Source organism: Anser brachyrhynchus, assembly GCF_964034855.1.
Source record: "Anser brachyrhynchus genome assembly, chromosome: 11".
In the NCBI taxonomy this organism is placed as follows: domain Eukaryota; kingdom Metazoa; phylum Chordata; class Aves; order Anseriformes; family Anatidae; genus Anser; species Anser brachyrhynchus.
This window is the reverse complement of record NC_137706.1, coordinates 2,405,079-2,429,402: the sequence shown is the minus strand read 5'-3', so window position 1 is coordinate 2,429,402 and position 24,324 is coordinate 2,405,079. Positions and strand designations below refer to the sequence as shown.

Genomic DNA, 24,324 nt, shown 5'->3' with positions numbered 1-24,324 from the left:
GCAACGTCCTGCCTGGCAAAGGTGCTGGGGGGTAGAGGCAAACCCCGGATACAGGGTCAAAACTGGTTGTGGAAGAGAAAGCCGTGCGCTTCATGACGTGCTGTAGAAGCCTAAATTGCCCTCTAAGAGCATGTTGGCCACTCTAAAAACTGTGGCGGGAAAAGCACGAGGCCGAGCCCTGCCGTCAGCTGCAGCAGCCTGATGGGTGCTGCAGTGCGGGCGGGGAGGGCCCGGTTCGCCTCCAGAGGCGACACGCAGCGCACGGAGCCGCGGCTCACACGCGTCCCCACGCGTCCACCGGCGAGCAGCCCGGTGTCGCTGCCAGGCCCGACCAGCGGGCGTCGCTGCCGCCTGCCGCTGCCGCCCGCCGCCGCCCGCCCGCCGCCATCCCGCCAGCTCACTTCTGAGGGAGCGCCGAAGGCGGCCGGGACGTGGCGGTAGCTTTCCGGGCACGGTCCCGCGCCCGGCGGCCTGTAGGTGCGGGCCGCCCGAGGCCCCGGTGGGAGCACTCGGTTTAGTTTTGAAGGACGGGCTGTTATTCCTGGAAGAAGCCTCCCAAACCGCCGCAGCGCTGGCCGAGGAAGGGCCCTGCGTGCCATGCGCACAGTGCCATGGGGCGAGCAGTCGCGGGGGCTCAACGCCACCCTAAGGATACTGCCCTCACTGTGCAGGGTTCTCTGTGATGAAGTTCAAAAAGAATTTTTGAAAATGTTAAAGATTCAGTTGTAATCCAACCTTTAATGGGTGGTTTCTATCCATTAGAAACGCCTTTTCACACAAAACCAGCTTGCATCCCATTAGAGTTGCTCTGCTCATGTTTTCATTCCACAGAATACCCTAACGGCTTGTAAAATTGAAGGCATTTGGGAAACACTTACTGTGCTTGAGAAGACAGAGGGGGCACGGAGCAGACTGGAAGAGCAGGGTGCCACATACCCGAGCAGGGAGCGGTGGGCACGGCAGTGCTGCCCCTCACTGATGCAGTCCCACAGGCAGGGCATAGCCACACACGGCTCCAGTCGGCTTTGGGGAGCAGCTGCAGGGGTCGAGAGCAGAAAAACTGTAATAAACAATTGATTCTGATCTCCTTCGAACTGAAACAAATTGAAAAAACCTCAGCAAACCCATATAACACAGCCCGCTGCTGATTTCACAGCACCATACAAGTGTGGAGAGATCACCAGCTAACACCCTCCCGAGAAGCAGCTAATCGTTGCGTGCCTTTCCCAACACATCCTGGTTCACAAGTTCATCGGCTTCAAAGTTGCATCTGATCATTAACCCTGAAAGATCAGAGATTACTTAAGCGTTTAAACTGCGTGTTTGGGATGGCTGAGACACACAAAGGTCAGGCACAAATCTGTGACCAAATTCCGGGACAATCTTCCCAAAGTTCAGGAGGGAGAGTAAGGTTTAGGGGTTTGCTTCAGCCTGTTGCTGTTACCAAATACCCAGCGTGGCTGTGCAGTCTGTGGGGAACTGGGACTTAGCTGGAGAGAAAAGGGAGTCCTGCAAGCCTTTCGTTTGTGCCAGGCTTGGCTGGAAAAATGCTCTTTCCTTGGGGATTTTCTCTGCCATTTTCATTCCTGTTTGCTGGCGGTGCTACATGGTGGGCAGGAGGCTATCCCTGTGGGCTGATGCCCTATCTCCTGAGCTCCTTCCTCCTCAGTCGGGCTGCTGGCCCTCGGCCTGACAGCAGGCACAAGGACACAGTGCCAGCTCGCTGACATGCTGGCACTGCACCTGAACATAGCACAGCTCGGGCTTCTGTTTTTCAGTTGCAGAAATTGTACCATATTGCCTCAGAGGGCTGGCATGTTCTCAGCATTGAAAGCCAGATTTTGCCAAATTTCCAGTTGTTGCTCTTGGTGCTTTATGCTGTTATGCTAAGAGAAAAATGCATGTTATTCTTCTTGCAAAAACAGATAGGATCACTCCTTTGACAAGGGTCATCTTGTTTTCAGCTGCCTTGCTCTCCACAGAGATTCCTATCTGTCTCAGAAATGTTGCTGTCAGCCTATTACGAGCATGAATTCAGTAGCACACACCAGAGAAGCCCACTGTCCTCTCGCAGCCAGTCACTACCTGGCCCCCAAGCAGATGCTCATTTTGTGCAGGCAAAAATACTCACGTCAATACTTTTGCCAGTACAATGACTTTTGCACTTGCAGTCTTAGACATTATACGCAGACTTCCATCACCAGTTTGCCTAGCTGGCTGCAAGCACAGCATGGCAAATGCAAATGTGTATGCAACTGGAAAGGTGAACTCTATGGGAGAGCAGACCACTGGAACTGCGACTATTGGTGTACCACTGCATACTGGGATGTGAAACAGTCAGGGATGTAAAGTGACTACATATATTGCATGATGCACTTGATTTGACAGGGAAAACATGAGCAGTAAAAATGTCGTTTGGTGCCTTGCTTCAGAGACTTCACTATATGAAGAGCAAACCACCGTTGCTCCTGACTTGCTTTTGGCAAATTATCTGGTACTAGGAAGGAGAGAAGGTTTCACTGTGATTGTACACAGGACTTCATCTGTTTCTTCCCCTATAACTATCCATCTTGGTTGTGATAGGATTGTTTAGTACCACTACAGTTGTAGGACTTGTAACTTGCATGTGTTTCCCGTCCCATTATTCTCACAAGATGCATCCCTATGCCCCAGGATGGCACTGGCACACAGAGGTGATGGCAGACTCTCCCCTGGCGAAGGTCTACCCCCCACCAGCATTGTGCTCCTCCTGCAGAGGAGCAAGGTGTGCTTAAGCCTCTTCGGCTAAGCTCGGGACATGCACGAAGCTGTGCTGCAGAGGACTAGAATGTGTCTGGCAAGTTTAAGCCAGTGGGCTGTACCCCAGCGGCCACAGGCAGGCTAGCAGGGCTCCAGGTCTGTTTCTGAGTCACTGGGGCTGTGCTCTTTGCTCCAGTGCCCCAGCGTGCCAGGCACCAGCAGCTCCAAACAGACCCAGCATTGCATCAGGAAGAGCTGTTCATCCAGGAGGGAAATGTCCCTAAGCCCTTTGGTTGTGAAACACAGAACACAGGGACACAAACTGACAAAGGGTAAGGTAAAACCTCAGCTGACATGTGCTGTGTCTGAGCACTTGACAACACAGGGCTGTGCTGCGCGAGGAGCTGGGCGGCGGGAGGCAGCGAACGTGCAGTGCCACCTCCCCGGGCAGAGGCAGCAAATTAGTATTTATCAAAAAATCCTAATTTGGGGGATATTTTTACAGGGTTGAAGTCTTGCATTGAAAACAGCTTTGAAGTGCCTAACAGCAGGCTATTCCATCCTGTTTGGTCTGTGCCCTCTTTGCTTTCACCCTGCAGCTCTGTGCTTGGTGCCAGTCTCATCCCCACTGTGCCACAGCAGGGGGACATGAGAGCAGTGGTGCAGCTGTACGATACATGTCCCACTGTATAAGCCCCATAAAACACTGGCATCGCTTTGTAGATTTTTTTTCCCTTTTTTTTTTTTTTTCCTTCTTTGTTTTTAATCTGTTGCATGGCTTTATTTGATAGCTTTTGGGGTCCAGAAGGACTTGTACTAAAGATGACAACTGATTTCCAAAGGCGAAGCAAATGATGCATGGCTGCAGGTCAGGATCCAGGAGGTGCCCAAGTCTCATCAGCCTGGAGGGCTTGGCACACCGGCAGGGTGACTCTCCTGGCAGAAGGCAGGGCAGCGCAGACAAAACTGCGTGGCTCATTGTCCTTCAGTGCACCACAGAAACAGGCTGTTATTGACACCAGGCTTTGGAGCACAGACCAAGTCAGAGCAGGCAGCAATCACTTTCGAAGGTCATACATACAATCTCTTTATGGCAAGTTTGCCTTCCATGACTGACAAAAGCAGGATGGATCAAATGTCTTCCAACAGATCTGCATTAAAAATGAAGTACTGTTGCTTGGAGAACTGACAGTCCCACCAGAAATAATACAGGCTGCTGACAGTCCTCGCTTCCCAATAAACAGCATCTTCCCACGTTGTCAAAAGAGCTTCTTTGGGATGAGAATAAATAAGCAAGTTATTTGAATAAGTTATTTGAGTGAAAACGTTAATGGCAAGGAGACAGAAATCACATTGCTCTGTTGTAAAAATACACTGTGGCTTAAAAATGCATTCTTGTTTCTCGTATATATGAAAATATATGTGTATGTATAAACACTATAGATATGTATATCTATGCATATCTCCCTATATTTATACATAATTATATGCATGTGTTGCACCCATGCCAGTAGCTAAAAATACTCAGCAACCAGTCCCCCTCCCCAGAACACGTTTGGTGCAATGCACTGGGGGCTCCTGTGCAAGGGCTGACTGCATCCCTTTCCCATATGTGCAGGTTGTAACTTAGCAACCACTGTTGTATGCTCAGAAGACAATATTTCAAAGCTAATTGTTGCTGGCCTTATTAATGGCCACTGTCGTGGCTTCTGGTGCATTACTGAGCCAGACAAGAGGAAAAGAGGCTTTATCAACAAACCTGAAGCAGCTGGCCGTGAAGGGAGAGGAGTGGCATAAGGGGCTCGATGGTGTGCTGGGAGGTGGAGGGGACACTGAGCTGGAGAGGAGGGCATGGTGGGGCTGGGGCTGGGTGAGGGGGTACAGCCGCTGCTCAGCAGCAGCCCGCGGCCAGAGGCGATGCCGCAAACCAAGAGCTGAAGGAAGTCAGCAGGGTTTGCTCCGATATGATACGAATATATGCCACAGATATGCACACACATCCCTTTGAGTGCATGGGCATGAAGGAGAGTGCTAACTTTCGACGTGCCCTCGAGCTGTCTTTGTCTAGAGGACAAACACACTGGCACCTGAAGGACACCATCTGCAGAGGTTTCCTCCCTTCTCAGCAGCTGCCATGGCCACCCTGCAAGAGCATATGGTCAGCCTCAGTGCCACCCTGCAGCTTCAGGGACTAATTAACTGAGCCATTTCACAAGCCAGCTTCTTTTTGCATATTTCTATTCATTCCTCCTCTCAGAGGGCCTATGGCTGCGGGTGCACCAGCCCAGCACAGGGGGCTCCCAGCACCACTCGCGCTGCTGGGCTCTGAGCTGGTGCAAGCATTGGCTGCGGCACCAGTGCAGGGTTATATAAAGCAGAAGGGGTTTATATAAGCCTATTTTATCTGCAAATCATTTATATTTAGAACACCTATTTCTACTGGAAACCCTAAAAGCATGTTACGTAAGAGCCTGATAAATCCTTTGGCTTAAGGTTTCAGCAGGGGGAGGGGGCACTCAATGCGTGATGTGTTCAGGATACATTTTGTAATCAGAGCCTCAATGTGCCGTCTACAGCTGGTCTTGAAATCCTTTCTGCTCTCACTCCACAATACCTTGACAATAGCAGAACACTTCACTGCATAGAAATTTCCCTCTCACCCAGCGCTGTTCTCATTTGGAGATTTTCTCTGGATGTTTCGCCAGCACGGCCGAGAAGGCAGTTCAGTGCTGCCAGGCAAGTGTCCCGGTGCACGTGGCACTGCTGCCTTTGGGAATGTCATGGGCATTGCCCAGCGGTAGCAGTGCTGTCCTCAGATCTGCAGCACACTCAGAAGGCACTGACGGCAGCCTTCGTTTAGCAATACAAAAAGAAGGGGCCGACTTACCTTGCCGTTGGTATGAGAATATTTTCTAATGAATTAACTATTCCCCAAGCCATCCCTTTGTGGGAAGAGAGGAAAGATGATGGTAGTGGTCATAAAATACACATGTAAGTGCAGAGCAGGCAGCTGCACTGCTTTGGCTTTACGCCCATGTGGCTGCAGAAGCTCGCCATCCCTGAGACGCATTCTGTTGGGCAAAGCCATGAGTTCTGTGAGGGTAAATGGCACAGGGACCCTGGATCACCCAGCAGGGGAGGGACCATCCTGTATTTTGTGCTGTCTCCTTTCCGTCTCCCTTCCAGGTGTCGGAGCCCTGCATCCTGCGAGCAGCAGGCAGCAGCCATGGCTCCCCAGCTGTGTGGCACCATCTCCCACGGGACGTGTGACACACACCCCCCCCCCCCCATCATTGCGGATCAAGTATCTTAAGCAAATTCTTGTCATAATTCGCTTGAGCCAGACACTGTAAATTGGATTAGTGTGGTGCCAGGAGAGATTTCTATAGTGAAATATTTAAAACTAGCACTAATGTGAACCAGTCTATGGGCTGCCACTGGACAGTCTCTGCCCTGCCGATGAGTGCAGGGGCTCCTGCATCTGCTGCTGCTGGTGCCCGTGGGCTCGGATGTTGTGGAGCAGGCACCCAGGAGAGCCTCTGCAATTGGAAAGTGGGCTGCAAGGAGCAAAAATTCACATCGGATCCTGCAACAGTGATCTGGATGGAAAAAAAATGCCCTGGGGCTGATTTGCAGTGGGAGCTGCAGGTGAGGTGTGCATCCAACTGCCTGTGTGCCCAGCAGTCAGGCCTCCAGCTCCAGCTAGTTATTCCATCGTAGGCAGTCCATCACCTTCCATTATTTCTCACCTGTCATAAAAGTGATGTGTCTGGAACAGATGAAACACAAAATTGTCAGTATTTGCCCAACTTTACAGATGTGGAGGGCAAATCTGTCTCATGGTTTGAGCACAGAAGATGAGAAATTGAGTCTATGGGAAATACTAGGGACACTGGCATTCTAAGGACTTTAACTATCCAAAAAGCTGATGAGAAAAGCAACAGCCATTCGATGGGAAACCAAACCCACAGCATATTCGCTGCAGGACCTGCATGGTGCTGGACGGAGCCAGAAAGGTGCTGAGTTTATTCCTCTGCTGAAGGCTACAGAGCACCTGGCCACCATAGGTGCTGGTCCACCCAGCGGACCAGGGCTCTGGGAGGAGAGGCGGTGACTGCAGAGGAACTGCTCCATGTCAGCCATGGCCGAGGGGGTTAATCCAACCGCGTGGGTCTCACCAAAGCAGTGTTCTGTGCCCATCTGACTCTGCACCAGCACTAGCAATTCGCAGATTAAATTAGACCGTGGGAGGTAAGTAAGTGGATAACACCTTTGACTCATGGAAAATAGCATTTCTTTTACCTTCAAGAACAAACCAGTTTGGTGTAGCCTCAGAGGTTTTAGTATGCACTTTGCAATGGCTCAATGAACTCTTAAGCTATGGGGTTAAGGCTGATCTCACGCTTGCTTCTGAGCACGGTTTATGCATACTGGAGACCGGACCTGCTGCTGCAGGCAACACAAAGCTCCTGCTTTCCTCTCGTGAGGCTGCCACACGCTACCACAGAGAGCAGAGGTCTGCTCGCGGGGCCTGCCCTGGCGAGGGGCCTGCCAGGGGTTCGGCCGGCTGCCAGCGTGGGGCCGCGGGAGTGTCACCACCACAGCCCAGGGCTCTGCCGAGCTGCTGCTAACTGCAGGAGCTTCCCCACGGCCCTGCAGTAAATCCAGGCTGCTGGCAGCCATTTGAAGGCAGAGATGGTTAGCAAGAGAGAAACATGGCTGTGTTTTTATTTTGTCTTACATTCAAAGGAAGCTGTGCATTACAGCTCTGAAAGCAGCCCGAGACCAGCTCAGAAGAAATACAGCTCCCTGGTGGCACCCAAGCGTGAAACCGAGCGTCATCTTGCTACTGGGCCGTGCCTTTGAGGTCGTATCAGTTAAATAAATGCAACGCCAGGTTGGTGTGTGGTAAACGGTAGTTTATGACCGTCATCTGATGAAAAAGAGAGAAGGTGAGGGAGCACATTTGCATAAATGGCCACAGTAAGTCATGTTTTCGGGCCCACCAGCTGCTGCCAGCAGAGCCGCAGGGGTCTGGCATGGGCCTGGAAAGGTCTGAGGAGCCGCACTCCCCCCAGACCAGCATGTGTTCAAAAGCCTCCCTGCTCCCCAGGCAGGCCAGCAGCGCTGACTCGCCTCCCTGTGCCCAGCTTTCCAACATCCTGTTTTCATCGCGGTTATTTTAACTTCCCTGTTTCTTTCCACATTTTTGCTTCTGCCCACGCAATGCACACTGCGATTTCTGGCAGGCAGACTGGAAAGCTCCCCACTAGCATCTCCAGCGATGAGCTGGGCTGGTGGCAGCGCCCTGGCCTGCGGGCTGCTGGCCTCCACAGCCCCAGCCCAGCAGAGGCTTCAGGCCTGTCCCATGGCCTAACTCCTCAGCCCGGGGCTACCTCCTTGGCACAGGGCTACCCCTTTGGCCCTTGGCTATCTCCTCAGCCTGCCCAGCTGAGTGTGGAGCGAGGCTGAGCAGCTCAGGGCAGCTCAGGGCTCTGCTGCTGTGACCACAGCCCCCAGATGAGGGGTGGAAGGGAAGGAGGCACTCGGCAGGCAGAGGCCGCACAACAGAGGAGCAGTTCCAGCCTGGGCAAAACAAGGTTTGTAAGCGTGCAGTCTGCATAAAACAAGATCGAATGGAGAATCGTGAAAAATCAACACAATATCATCTCTAAGTGTCCATATAATTTTGTGTGTAGAGGTAACAATCTCTCAGTAAGTGTCAACACCATATTTGCTAAGAAAATCTGTAGTATTAGCAGAAAAAAATCTGAGAGGCAGCCATAATACAAAATAAAAAACAAACCCATCTGCTTTATTAATCATAGGCTTTAAAAATGTCTTTGCTAGTTATGCAGCTATTTCAAGAGCTGTGCTGTTTAAATCTATATCCAAACAAACACAGAAGCCACAATAATTCTGTCATTCAGTTATACAGGTCTGCAGCTTTAAATGGTTAAAAATGAAAAAAATTCAGGAACAACATGAAATGGAAATGTTGTCTTTATACAGCTTGTAACACCAAGGATTTAGCTTTTAATCCACTCTGAATGGCATTCCCAAGAAAAGGAAAGAGAAAATGTCCTTTATTGCCAGAGTCTGGGTCTGGACCACCGATGCTGATGACTTTCCTTGGCCGCAACCTAAAAGCGTGTCTGGAAGGGGTTTTATGATCAGCCCTCTTGTCAAGCAGGAACTTGAAACTGGCAGTACTTGTGGTGTAGAGACACCTTTTTGGAAAGATGATGTCAAGTTGATATGACAGAGAAAAGCAAACAGATTTATCCTCACCTTGCACCAGCCGTGGTGGGATCAGTGTGGCAACAAGTCCTCCCCACTGCACAGCACCAGAGCCCTGGGGTATGGCTGGAGGAACACGGCTAAATTCACGTATGGAGGAAAGCCTGTATTTCATTAGGCCTCACCTCTGAGAGTGGCCAGTGATCTTCAGCCAAACAGGCAGGAGATCACCCACATGTCTTGGACTGTACCCAGCTACAAATGATTGCTGGAAGAATATACTAAGCAAATCTGAAGTTATAAGAAATATGGAAAAAATCAAAGGGGTAGCTGAAGGTCAAGTAGTTTGGAAGTGTATCTTAGAGTAGGAAAAACATGTCAGTCTTCTACCAGTTAGGAAACAAACCCCAAAACTGGTAAAAAAATAAAAACAAACAAACAAAAAAACACACAAAAAAAACCCAACCACCAATTTAGCAATGACTCCATACTCTAGAAACATCAACAGAGCATATTAAGGGTGGATTAACTCAAATGCAAGAATGCAGACAGGAAGTCCTTCTCCATGTCTCCTCCATATAACCACACTCTTGTTCAATGGCCCTTGACTCCAGCCGATACCAACTGAAGCCACCAACATCCCTGCTGGAGCCCAGAATGCAATCAACAGAGAGGGAGCACCACCACGTCTCAGCGCGTCCTGGGGGTACAAATGAGCTGGGGACTGACGCCTTCATCAGTCTGTTGGGTGGAAAGCATGATCCAAGTTCCAGCAGCCATACCTGAGACAGCATGAGAAACGCCTCTTGAAAGGTTCTTGAGCCACATTGCCACCAAGGCCTGACCGTAGTCACCTTACAGGCAAGTACCTTCATTTTGTCAAAAGGGGAAACAGAGTTGGGAAGGGCAAGTGGGGCATAGAAGCAATCATATCGCTTGGCTCTGAAGCCGGACAAGTCATAAGTTCTCTGTCCAGCACCCAACTGCAAACAGCATCCTTTCTTATTTCATACCACACATAACATTCTGGCTGCGTGACATAAAGGTTAAAAGTAATTTTGGCTGCAGTAGAACAGCACATAGATTACAAGGGGAATTTTATTATCAGAGTTCACTATAGAAGGTCTGCTTTGCAGTCAGGATGTGCTAGACAAATTCCAGAGAAAAGACAATCATTATGCAATGACTGCTGCCAACTATTGACAAAACTATTTGCAGAACACCACCATACCCGGTTATCACCACATGCAGACGCACTATCAGGGTAGCGCTCCCTCCACACATTGTTTGGTGCATGCAAATTATGTTATCAGTAATGCTAATTCTCAGTCAGAAGAAGTCACTGAACTTTTTACCAGTCAATAGTTTAAGGAGTTCTCAAGTAACACTCAGCGTGAACAGATAACAATTATAAATATAGAGACACTTGAATGGAAGCGTAAGAATGCAGGGTACCAGCGGTGATCTTGATTGTTTGCTTGTTACTAAATACACCACAGCATTACTTCACAGATCATTCAGCTCCAGTCTGATGCAAACAATGGCAGAACACCAAAAAAGAATTTACAAGATTATGTAAGCACAGAAATAATTCAAGGGATATGGAATGACTTGGTTCAGGTCGGCTGTTGTTCAGGATTGAATCTTTTGAAGAACAAGGAGGTTTGATTGTTTTAGTTATGTGAAAGCGTGACAGGCACTTCCAAATCTCCCCAGCAGAAAGCAACTTGCAAATAAAGGGAAGATTTGTGCAAGCAGATTTATTTCAGGGACATTTTTTTCCCTGTACCAATACCCAGAAATAACCTGCGCAACAGCATGTCACTGGCTTTCTCAGGAACCCAACTAAAATTCTTTCAGCACTTTGTAGGATGTACGCCTGTAGAGAATTGGGGGTGACAAGTCCACATTTAGCAGAAGATGCCAGCTCTGACTATTACAGGGTTTAGAAGGGGACAGACAGAACACACGGAGCTCCAGACCAGTGGCAGTCCCATATGGAAGAAAAACTCCCTGCAAACAGGAAGCTCCCACCCACCCTGGATTAAAAAAAAAAAAAAAAAAAAAGGCATTAAAAACATGTCCTTAAACTAATGTCCCCAGGCAATAAGCCAAAGAGAGCATTTAGGAAGGCTTTAAATGTATGTACCAGGCACAGTTCTAAGAACTTCTACAGCACAGAAAACAAGAAAAAAAAAAAAACATCAAGGTGAGAGGAAAACAAAGTAAACCAAGGCGTACAAATTTAGCTGCGCTGAGTGGATTCATTGCTGCCTATTTAGGCATGCGCAATTCATTTTCAGCTGGCTACCTTGATGACCAGTGGCAGAGAAGCTGTGGCACTACGGACTGCCTGGCTGCCCCAGCTCCCTGCTGGTCTGAAGAAGCTGATGAGTAGCCTCCAGCCCTACGCTCACTGCAAGGACTAGCTAAGATGTGCTACGCATGCTGTAGTCATACCACTAACAGCAGCGTGGGCTGTCTTATATAAACATATGAGATTATATATAGCAAATCTTATTTAATTAAAATTAAATACAATTGTGAGAGAGTTAACTGACCGTGACTGAGAACTCTTGATCAGAACAAACTGTTCAGCATTGTCGTGCCGGTTTCCAATTATTAGGTCTCATGTGATGACAGTACATTTAATATGCTGTCCTGGTCTGTAAATAATGGTAAACAACATCTCTTCTAGCTGAAGTTATTGTTAGATTTTAATCAAAGACTGCATAGAGAAGGTACTTTGAAAAGATGGCTAGCATCCTCATTTCTCACTTGCTTTTTTGTTAAATAAGGGTGTTCCATTTTACTTGGCAAGCACCTTGGCATTGAACAGTCATCCCTTTATCTGGTTTATAATTTAAGTCTTTTCCATAATTTGTTTTTAAAGACAATTCAGTTGGTAGGTCACAGCCCAAGAACTACGCATATAACTGTCCTATTTTTCTTCCAGGGATGGGCACAGCCGATGAGTGCAGGACAGTAACCATCTTCCACCCACGGGGAGGCTCCCCAAAGCCCTGCACTTTGCTACTCTTCTCCCACCACAGGACTCCTGCAGCTTGCCTATGAAGAACCCAACTCCATGCTTGGATTATCCTTGTTTTCTAGCAGTAGATTTAACTCTACATGATCCTTGCAAAGCACTTCCACTTTCTTTAATCTTCCCCACATGAGGGATTACTTCTGCTTAATAAGCACGATGGCCTGGCTGTACCCTCCAATCACCAGGGCACGCACCCTCCTAGAGCAGGGCTTTCACTCGCAGCGGCCAGCACCATCTGTCCCATGCTGCTCCCACAGCACAGCCAGAACTCTGAGGCAGTGAAGTACCACACTGGACTTAGCCTCAACTGCTTGTGTAAAATGCTTCCATTCCACCACGATGAGCTTCTTAAGTACTGTTGGGTTTGTTTTCTTTGAAATACACTTCTACGCAGGATGTGTTTTTAGCCTGAATTTCATTTCCAGTTTCTAAGTACTTTCCTCCCACTCCCTTCATCCACTCTCAGAAAAGCTGACTACCACACCAATTCAAAGCAGTCCCTCCCCTAGGAGAAAGAACAGATGTGTTTCCTCCTCCTTCCAGCCCCATGCACACAAAGCAAAGTGACTACACTAACGCTCACATAACATGCCCCTTGAAGCAGACTGCACCCCAGCTCCCAAGGTGACTGTTTTCTGCCATGCTCCCTGTTTTAACAGTTGTAGCCATACTACCTGCCAGAGAAGCAGAGATGGAAAAAAATGGAAGAATTAAGGCACTGTCACGGAAAAAGTTATATGAGTTTGCCAGAAGACACAGCTCTATTGTATGGCTCATTAGCTACCTCAGGAATGGCTCTGATGGGAGGAACTGGAAAAGAAAGTAATACTGCTGTTCTAAGGCATGCTGCAACACAGACTCAGTCTGCACATTTCTGAACATCCCCTTGCATCCCACTCCTGAGATCTCTATGAAAACGCTCCAGTGGGTTTCTTGGCTGAGGGACGTGTAGGATTACCTTTACTCTAGCTTGCCAGTGACATGAAGGTGCTTGCATGCCCGTGCAGCAGTTTTTCCACTTTAATATTCTGCCTGAGCAGTTGATAAAACACTACTGCTCACTTATAGTCTGGAATTCAATTGTCTTTTGAACAGATATGGTTATTGGCACTGTGGTACATGCATACTTTCACAGACATACCACTACACAGGATTTTAAGTACAGGCTGTGCACACTGAACAGAAGCACACTTGCAGAGTCTCCGGACTGTGCTCTGCATCCCCAGCAGCAGCATTTCTCACACAGAATACGAGCTCAGCCTTCCTTGAGCTCCTTGTACCTTGTATGAGGCAAGCAGGCCTGCCTTTGTAGCACAGCTGGCTGTTTTTATAGTGGAAGCTGTTTGTTTTTCACTGTACAAAGCATCAAAGGACAACAGTCATTTTTGCTGGCCATGTTTTTATTTGTCTTTCATTTTAAACAGGGGAGCCAATGATACATCCAGTATTTCAAAAAATCAGAAGGTAAAACAAATTTTCAGAAGACCGAGATGCTACATGCTATATTTAACCTAATTTTATTCATGCTTGCTTTTGAGGGGCAGCGGGAAGGGGGCAGGAATCATTCAGTAAAAACATACAGTAAAAACAAAATGTCTCACCATATAGAACTTTAACCTACAGTAATGTTGTACCTTAATTATTTCCATGCACACAACTAACATTACAAAATTTTTTTTAAATGAACACAATTAAGACTTCTAGGAGCATTTTATAATAAAGCAATTCCTAATTTCTTTTGTAGAGATCAAGCACCTCCAATTACAAATTCCTATACACAGTGAGTGCTTTACTTGAAATGAAAACTAGAAAAAATGTATTGATAGCCTCAGAATAAGCCGATGTTAATATATATCCAGCTATGTAGGCAATAAAACCATAGTGCTAAACAAAAACTTTTATCTGAAAAGTATCTCAAAAATTAAGTTGACTTTCTATAATTACAGAAATATACTTATTTGCTAAAATAAATAAAAGTGCTGCATATTAACACTTCACTATAAAGAATGCATACCAAAACATTTATAAATATTGAATGATTTTCAATAAGAATAGCTACTACAATAATGCTGGCTAAATAGAAGTGCATAATGAGAAGCACTATGGGTGGTTAACGTTTTGCCACATACTGCTGTTACCTTGAGGTAGATAACACATGCGTACCAAATTCTGCATTCATTTCAGTTGCTGCTGGTATCATGTGTCTAAGAAATGTGTACAGTATGAAAAACTCTAAAATACGCATGAATGAAAAAAATGTTTTGGGAAAAATAGATATTTTCATGCAATTATGTACAGTCTCACTGTGTAAATTTCAAGGCAAGATTCTTTTTCTGCAAAACATGGACACTGTTTTACTGAGAGAATGTTTTTTTTTTTTACTTGGTTTAGTGCATTTTTGTTACCTCCTGCATTTTGCATTATTTTGCTCTATTCTTTAATTTTGTGTGCAAACGACATGCCAGTTTAAAAACAAAACTTATGTATAGAAAGTAATTCTGGATTGTAAAAACAATGGTAAACAGAAAGCTAATGAAATCCATACCAAAATTACACCATCTGATTCAAGTAAAAAAATTACTTACACTAGTAATAAAAAAAGACAAACACATCTCATGAATATAAAAGAAATGTCTGCTGAGTGTTTTAATTTAGATGTTTCAGAATGCTGCTGTATGTTTTGTGGGGAATTTGGGGAGATGATTTCATAGCAGAAGGCGTTAACGTGGCCTGTATTGATTTCAGTGGCGAACCAACAGGGCTATGAAACTGAGGAATACCTATCGCCTCAAGATGTTTGTTGAAGAGGAGTTCTCCACTGTTACTAAGAAAGCTCTCTTCTCTTTCCTTCTCCCCAGGCTTCCCCTCTTCTACTGGCTCAGGTTCTAGCATTTCAGCATCTTCTTTCTTACTAAAAAATTTGTCCAAATAACTGGTGTAAGTATTTTCTTTCTCAACGTGTTCATCTTTCCTTACTTCACAACAAAACTGGTCTATGAGGAAGCACTCCTCCCCACTACTTACAAACTGACTGTCCCAAGAAGTTTGGTACAGAGCTTCTAACTGTGCCAAATTAGCCATTCCTTTCTCCTGCTTCTCTCTGCTTACTGACTTTGATATTAATCCTTTCAACTCCATTTGAGATACCGAGCTATTCAAGTCATTTAATTTATCAACATCAGTAGACTCGTGTTGTAAACTAAGCTGAATAGTTTCTGCTATGAATGAATCAAAGTCAAATCCTTGATTCTTCTCCCTTTCTTTTTCAACAAGTTGCTGTGATGCTTCCTCAAGCGCTATCTGAGCTTTCACCAATCCATTCTTTTCACATTTAGACTTGCCTTTCTTATCAGACTTTTCTTTGCTCTGTTCCTTCCAGTTTGAAAGATCTATAATAAGCTTGGGCTCATAGTAATGGTTAACTTCACTGTCTCGCCAAACTAAATTATCTAGGTATGAAGATGACCTCATTTTGTAATTACAAGTGTGACTACATTCTAGATCACAGTATTTGTTTTCATGGTGATCTGAATACTGCCAGCAAGGCTCAGTAGAGAAGTGGGTGTCAAAAGCAGGATCCTCCAGATACTTTTCACGATCTCCATCCAAATATTTGCGAGGATCTACTTGAACTTCTTCCTCATCAGTAACATCAGAAAGAGCCCTTGGATCACGCTGAACTTCATCAGCTTCATAGTTATTATGAATAGGCCAGTCATGGTCTGAAAACTGACTCTCATGGTATCTGCAAAACAATTTCCTAAGCGTTAGCGACTAAAAACAGTCTTCTAGCTCGCAAGACAGAGACAGTGTCCTTACAGATATTCTCTTACAGAATAATGATAATTCAATAAAAATAACCTAAGCTTTTCCTCAAATTAGGTACCTCTTCCATTTATTTTTTTTAAGTTTAATCTGGCATAAAGCAATCCTCATACGCATATCTTAAAGATGTAAGTCCAGAATTACGTACTATAGCTCACCCCATTGACAAAGCTCTTCCATAAAGTCTGACTTTAAATATGACTACTGTAATTGTCTTTACTGCTATATGCACTAAGCATTGAAAAAGAGCAATCCATACTTAAAACACTCTTCATGTTGATTTTTTTTTTTAAAAAGACAAATATTTTGGGCAGAGAAAAGTAGTAACAGAGATTAAACGTTAGATTTTAGATTTCCAAGTGCATCTCAGGAATGTGTCAGCAGACCCTAATCAGTCTTATGAGCCATAAACCCAATGATTCTCAAGTCAACCTGAAAAGGAAAGGATGCTCAAGAAGCAACATGACTTCAAACACGCAACAGTTAAGTCACATTACATGCTACAGTAAGCAATAAATTTACCTTTCCCAATTATAAATATGGCTGTGACTTTCATCCATCAGCAGAATATCATCTACCTCATCTTCAATGTGAAAAGGATGACTTGAAATAGGCTCATCCGTTGGAAAGGAATAAATGCTCATGTAAGGATGGGACAAAGCTTCTTCTGCTGTCAATCGATCCATGGGACTAAATGTCAAAATTTGCTCCAGAAAGTCCAGTGCTGTGCAACAGAAGTTATGATTTAAAAGGAGAAAAAAAACAACATTTTAGACATCCAGTATTAAAGATTAAAAGGCAATGCTTTGCTTTAGGAGTGTGTACCTGCTTAAAAGGTATATTTTGCCACCCATGATATATCACATACTAACACTTAATGGCCCAAAAAAATAAAAATTTGGCAGCCATAGGAAATGCAGAAGAGTAGAGATCAAATCTAGGATCTACAATAATTTATCCTAAAACAGGAAAAAAAAAAATACTACAAGAAAGAATGCTTCAAGTTGAAACAGTATCCACCAACATGTGTCATGAAACATTGCTGTCAGCAACCAAGTTTCAAAACAGTTTGTTTTGGGGACTTTAAAAAAAATAAAAAAAATTCAAAGAGTTGTTTTAAACTGACACCATTCCAATGTTCTCTTATATTTAGAAGGCCAGTGTCTCAAAATATAGCAATTTTAATCAGTCTTTCAGTGCAGACAGGTCCAGTATGGAGGCATAATTCTACTCCAAAGATGATCATATAGCTATCACAATCATATACATAATTAATTTTTTTTTTAATTACAGTAGATTACAGTTCTTCAGATCTTCAGAGAACGTATGGATTCTTCTAATTTAAATTCGGTTTTAACAGTCACAGGCATACACTGCTATGCTGTTCACCACTATTTTATTATTTGTGAAATACAGAAAATATTTTTTCAGAATAACTTACCTTCGGGACTAATGCCTGGAAGCAACTGAGTTAAAGGTTTGTGTGGCTCAGTCATATCATTTCTAATGTAAACTGGAATTACATTGAGAAGTTCCTGACGGTCCTCCTCATGTACAACAGGAATTGATTCTAGAATCAACTGCATCTGTTCAAGTTCATGTGCACCTAAAGATCAAGAGAAAATACAAGCTGTCATTTCAGCTTCAAACACTTTCATCCCTGTGTATGAATGGCACAGGAAAATTTTGCGTTCTGAGCAGCTATATTTTCTGTACAAGATTCTACAAGAGAGGAAAAGCTATGGTACTAACTTTGAGTGGTAAGTATGAAAAGCTCTCAAAAATGCTGTTCATGAAGAATTACAGAACTGTTACACACAGATAAAGCAATGTAACCGCAAGGTTTTTCTAAGAATGTTTTTACCAAGTATGAGGTACTCCTCATCAATCATATCACAGAATGGCTTGGGTTGGAAGTGACGTTAAAAGATCATCTAACTCCAACCCCCTGCCATGGACAGGGATGACACCCACTAGCTCAGGTTGGCCAAGACCCCATCCTGCGGGGCCTTGAACACCTCCAGGGATGGGGCACCCACAGCTTCTCTGGGCAACCTGTGCCAGTGCCTCACTACCCTTACTGTGAAGAATTTCTTCTTAATGTTTAATCTAAATCTATCCTCTTTTAGTTTAAGACCGCTTCCCCTTGCCCTAACATTATCTACCCAAGTAAAGAGTCCCTCCGTTCTTTTTATAAGACCCCTTTAAGTACTGAAAGGCCTCAATGAGGTCTCCCTGGAGGTGCTCCAGCCCTCAGACCATCTTTGTGGCCCTATCAATATCCTATTTTTTCCTTATATACCATATACTGCAACCCTCTCTTTTCAGGTGATCCACCTAATTCATTCAATATTTGACCCAACTTTGAATTATAGGTCCCTTATTAATAAAAAGGGTTGCAGTCTAGCTCAGCAGGAGATCTCACTTGTGTCAATATTCTACTCTGAAATCCTGTATTACTGTCACATGCAAGACAAAAAACTATTTGCCATTTAAGCAGTGTAATCTTACTAAAAAGAAATAGTACTGCATTATAATTTAAATTACACTACACTTTTACCCAGTAAAACTTCAGATAAAGCTGAAGAACTATAAAGGCCTATAATGATGGCAAATTTGGGAGTAATGAATGACATCATTGTTTCAGCAGCAGCATTCAATCAAATTGGAGTACCAAGAAATGCATTGTCTACTTCCATTTATTGTTCAGCTCCAAGAGGCACATAGCACCCCAGAGAGTCAAGTGGTGGATGAAATTATGCAAGACTGTTTGCACACCAGTGCTTCCCACCTTTAGCAAGAAGCTCTAGGCGGTCAGCAGTACTGTATGTGGCATCAAACACGAATAAATGGAGCCAGAAACAGGTTGTACCATCTCAAGATCTACACACTATCAGTTCACTTCAGCAGTTTGCATCACAGTCTGCACTGGAAATCCTACCACGTATCTGTCAGATGACAGAAAGAAAATCAGAGGCAAAGTCACTAAGGAGAAACTGAGCAAGACCTACATTCCCCAGCTGAATTAGTACTGCCTCATGTTAACTTATTTGCTGGATTGAAAAAGCTGTTTTGTCAGACTGCTTCAGGCTATTGCAAATTACTAATATAATCTATCAGACGCTACACTGTCTGTAATTTGCTCGAAATAGGATTCTAATCTATCATTATTTCATGTCCTATTCATCCTAAAATTAATCAGCTTTTTTCAGTCCACTATAAATGAAATTAACATTTAAAAGTATTTATTTAAAAGAAAAAAAAAATCAGAGTTATTTGAAATAGCTACTGAATCCCTCTGCATTGATATCCCATCCCTCCCTCACCCAGGTATTCTGGGATTTTCATCTCCATTCTTTCTTCCCATTCCCTTCAGCTTTCTAGAAAGCAGGATTCCTAAGGGATGGCTCAGACGTAGTAAGGAAGTTACAGATTGACCAAACCAAGCCCTCCAAACAAATTTGCAAAATAATTTTATTCAAAGTCTCAGGACAAGTTAACTAAAATCTCCAACCATTTTCGCTTTCCAAATGTATGACATTAAGAAATCCATTCTTCTTCAGACCAGAAAAGAAAAGGTAATGCTAAATTAATCAGAGGGACACATCCAGATCTAAAAATATTTCCTATGTATCTACATAATTCAACTAGGGTACATAAATGGGTCTACAAACTGAGGATTTTGGCTAAGATTAAGTTAAAAAAATCTAAATTGCTGTACGCTTTGGCAAATACTAATATAACTCGAGGAAAAACAAAACAGACCAAGTGTTACTCATGTCATTACATAGCATTTGCAATCCATCTATGCCAAATGCTGAAACCCACTGACTTTCTCCCATGTTTCACTCTTTTCCAACAGAAGCACTTGATGCAATGGAATCTAAATGCTCGGCTGATAAGACAAGTGTTAATGCACAGAGGACATTGCTCCAGTAGTTATTAGCTCAAAGAGTTAGCAACTCACTGCAAGTTAAGAAAGTCCTCTTTGCGTATTAATCAACGATTTCTATAATATTATGATTTTACAGCGTGACAGTATTCCATTAAGAGTACTTAATGAGAAAATGCTCTCATTTCTTTATCTTGATGTATAAAGCGAAGAATTACTGCAGAGGTGTGGCTTCAGTCCACATGTATTTAAAAGAAATGTGAACTTTGAATTACAAGCACAGATCTTAATGGTTTTTATCTATATTACCTCAGTAATTAGGGCCAACAGGAGCAAATCCAAGAGCAAACTGGAATAAAACAGCTGCTGCTGCACAGCCCCCAGGGGTCACACAAAACAGGGGTTTACTTTAGACTAGCTCATCCTCTCTGTGGACTGAACGCCCATCAGCAGGTGGAGCACGTTGTGCGATCTCCGACAGTGCAAATGGCAGGTTCAGTTTGTCTGACAAGACTCTAGTTCGTGTACTGAGTTAAACCAATAGTGTGGTACGGGATGGCTATCCAGAGATTTGCTTCAAAAACATGCTTCTGATCCCCACTAAAGCACTAACATACACGCCCAATGAGACCAGAGTATTGGTTCCTATTTTACTAGAAATACCACCATTTTAACAGAAATACCTGTTTTACCAGAATTTGGAAATTATGTTTCCCCGGTTTGCCGCACTGAATTTTAAAATCCTAAAGTCCTGCTAATACCACTAAAACACAAGAAAATCTGATATTTAAGCTGGCACTTTTCTCAGGTCAAAACAGTCTGTAGATGACTAAAAAAAAAAAAAAAGGGGGTGGGTTGGGGAAGGCCTATTCTTTCATAATTTAAAATATAAAGAAGCAAGACATGATTAATTTGACTACATCAAAAAATCTTTATGAATATGATACTCGGACTGCTCGTAACTCTCAAATACTCCCTGGTCTAGCAATTTACTACGACATGGATTTAGAACACTTCTTATGCACTCAATAAATTTAGCTTAATTACAGGCAAATTGACCATATACATGTGTACTCAAATTCTGGTATTTATCTAAATACACACTGGTATGAGTAACAAATATTGAAATATTTTCTGTTTTACAAATGCATCAACTTGTAGTTTATTCCAACAATTGTCTAATAATACAGCGTATCCTGACAGTCAGTGAGAACTGATACTAGCCACGAGAATCTACCTTTCTTTAGGAACAGAATTAGGCAGTACCATTCCCTTTAAAGATACAAACATACACACACATTTTTATTGTACCCACCTGCAAAGAGGGTCTTCCCAGTCAGCATTTCAGCAAAGATGCAACCTGCAGCCCACATGTCAATGGCTTTAGTGTAGTTGTTAGGCGAAAGCAAAAGACGGGGTGATCTGTACCATTTAGTAACCAATCCTTCAGAAAGATGGCCCTAATAAAAATAAACAAACAGAACAAAACGCTTACTTACGTTTTAAGAGGTATGTTTTTAGATCCTTCCCCTCCTCCCCTTATATTTCAATGCAATACTTCAAGACTTTGGTCTCATGTTTTGGTCTCATGTTCCCAGAGTCAGCACTAGACCACATACTACCTACTAAACTTCCTACCCTTTAAAACAGTGCTGTCTTTATGAATGAACAGCAGCAGATATATATGATACTATTTATTAGTCAGATAATTTTCTTATTCCCAGATGCCAAATAAACACACAGATAATAATGAACTCTCTTAGGAAACAGCATCTGAACCAGGAACAGAGTATCTCTGAATAAATTCCAGGAAGTAGCCACACAATTTGTGTACTTGTATACCATTTGTAAGCTTATCTAAGGCTACCACAGTTATGCCTCTTCATGTTACTCTTAAAAACCTCAAGTCCTGTATTCACTGTTAAAAAGAAATCTGCTTTTCTGAATACATCTAACAAAGTTCTTTTCTGCTGCGGTTATCCTAAATTGTTCCTATCTGAGATAAAAGATGTCATCCAGAGATCTGTTTTATTCGATTTGCAAACATTTCATTTCTACTGTGTGTATGATCCCTAATGATATCCCGCCTGCTAAAGAAGCCTTCCATGGACTATGTTTTACTCTAAGTACCTAGACAAAGACTGGCAATTTTATTTAATTCTGCAAGAAGGAAGAAAGATACCATTTTAAGGAGGTACAGTTGTCAGTTTATCACTTAAATATTCCCACTCTTCACGTACCTTGTGGGAATAATGAGGATCCATGATTCGTGCAAGACCAAAGTCACCAATCTTCAGCACCAAGTCTTCAGTATTAATGAAAAGATTAGCTGGTTTGAGATCTCTATGCAGAACATTTGCAGAGTGAATATACTTGAGCCCACGTAGCAGCTGGTACATGAAAAGTCTGGCATGATCTTCCAGTAAAGGGCCTTGCTCTAGCAGATTAGCCAGATCTGTCTCCATGTATTCCTGGACAATGTAAACACAGTTCAATTCTGTAAGGGAGCCCACGTCATCTGTTAACTGGCTTCCACTAGGACCAAGAATTTCAAATACTTTAACAATGTTATCATGGTCAAGTCTTCGAATAATTTTGATCTCACGTAGAGCATGTTTAACACTCTGGGGATCTGTAAGGACAATTTTCTTGACAGCCACTCTTTTGTCACAGTCATTGTCGACAGCAGAAAAAACTAAGCCATTTCCACCACAGCCCAGTGGTTTTAAGTCCATATACCGAGAGCCCAGATCAAAACCATGAATGTTCATGAGACTTTCAAATTTTTCTGCCATTTTATATTTCTTTACGTTTCTTTTTCCTCAAACTACTAAGCTTCTGTAAACACGCGGAGACACTTCCACTGGTATCTGAAGGAAAGGTCTTATAGAAAGGGAGAAGAAGCACGTGGCTTTGACTGCAAGATGGTTTCTTGACACTCTTCTTTCATCATGAGCCAGCCAGGCCTGTTGTGTCCCCTTGAATTTAGAGCCCGTAAGCTCTAGAACTCAAACCGAGCATAAGATAGAAAGATTGCAGCATTCATAGTTCAAGAAAGGTGCAGCATTTCTGCAGACATTAAAGAAAATACTCACAAGAAACTCAAACGGAATGAAATGACATACTATGCACTCAGCTCTACTGTGCTAAACTGGTTAACATTTAACAAAAATGTGAATAAATATGCACATAATAGGCTTCTATTAACATCCTCCTCCTCACAGTGCAGATACATTCAGTGTTGGACTGGTCCTGAGCAGCGTCATTCTATGGTGCTGGTAAGCACTATTTGTTCTTCCTCCTTCTTCCTCTCCTTTGTTTACAGTCTAGTTAAACAGGAAACTGGCAGCTCTTGATTTACAAAAGATGCCTTCTGTTAATGATCAGGTGGCTCCAGCTCACCACAATCACAATCAAAGCTACCATCCATCTTACTCCGCGACAACCTGAAAAGAAGACAAAACAGATCAGTATTCCAGTACATACAGAAGGACGTACTCCTTCTCCTTCTCAAGCTGTCCTAAATACACAACTTGTGTCCGTTTGCAAAATAACAAACCGCCACAGAAGCTGAATCACTAGAAATGATGTATGCTTTTCATACTTCTCATGGAGGGAAACTGTCAATAACCACCAGACAGCTGTTTCTAAATATATACTGTGAAAGTTTTACATATAACCTATTGAGAATGCAAGGCTCACAAATCAAAAATCCTATTGACTTCTAATAAAGGGAATATCATAGAAAACTTGGAATTCTCCAGTGCAGCTGTTAGCTAATAACAGCAACAACAATATCCTGTGCCTCAGTCAAATTTTGAAATGATTCTTTCCACTCAATTTTTACTCAAAGAATTATTATTTTTTTTAAACCATTTTGCGTAATAAGACATAAGCGGGTGCCGTTCACAAAAAAGGGTAAGGTTTGTACACTCCCAAGATTTGCTGAATTTAAAGAATATATAGCATGCACCCAGTGCCACCTATAAGGCTTAAATCATAGCTAACTAATATCTCAAAGCACGGTTTTGCCTCTATAGACTGATTGTTGCAGAAATCACAGGGGTACTTTGTACACGTTTGACGAATGTCACTGATTTATCAATTATTTCCACAGTTACAATATCTCGATTACAGAAAAATAAATAAATGACTACATTTCACATAATAACCAGTATGTTCTATAACCGTTTCATCCTCTGATGTACTACGGGCACTTTCAGACATCATTAATTTTTTTAATAGCCTAACAAATGCAATTACTATTTATGAAAACCAAAGCAGCAATTTTCTCAGTAGGTTTCCCTGTCTGCAGCAGCAGAATGCGGTCAAGGAGACCATGTTATATTTTTGCAGCATATCCTCATAACTTCTTTCAAAAGCTCAAAGATACTACAAGCAGAAGAAGCAAAAGGGGCACCTTACACGGCATGGCAAGTTTTGGCCAATTCCAGTCCAAGTCACTTGTATGTGACCGCAAGAACTATAGTGACACTGAATCACCTGATGTCCTACCTTCAATCTTAAATTAACACATTTTAGCTCTTCAACCAGCCCTCTAAATAAATGTAAAGGTTCT

General features: G+C 43.4%; 2 protein-coding genes across 2 annotated transcripts in view; both read right to left on the bottom strand.

Annotated features, from left to right (window-relative positions):
* Nucleotides 1-13,410: 13,410 nt before the first annotated feature.
* On the bottom strand, nucleotides 13,411-22,540 carry MAPK6 (mitogen-activated protein kinase 6; the record flags this gene model as incomplete). Its single annotated transcript, XM_080607498.1, has 5 exons — nucleotides 13,411-15,773; nucleotides 16,376-16,577; nucleotides 17,295-17,459; nucleotides 21,061-21,205; nucleotides 21,986-22,540. 5 exons carry the CDS (start codon nucleotides 22,538-22,540, stop codon nucleotides 14,675-14,677), a joined length of 2,166 nt encoding a protein of 721 aa, XP_080463624.1. The 3' UTR covers nucleotides 13,411-14,674.
* Nucleotides 22,529-24,324, bottom strand: part of LEO1 (LEO1 homolog, Paf1/RNA polymerase II complex component) — a 94,966-nt gene continuing 93,170 nt past the window's right edge. The window contains exon 26 of the mRNA XM_080607499.1: nucleotides 22,529-23,191. The gene's annotated coding sequence lies outside the window, so the exon portion shown is untranslated. The remainder of the gene's footprint in view (nucleotides 23,192-24,324) is intronic.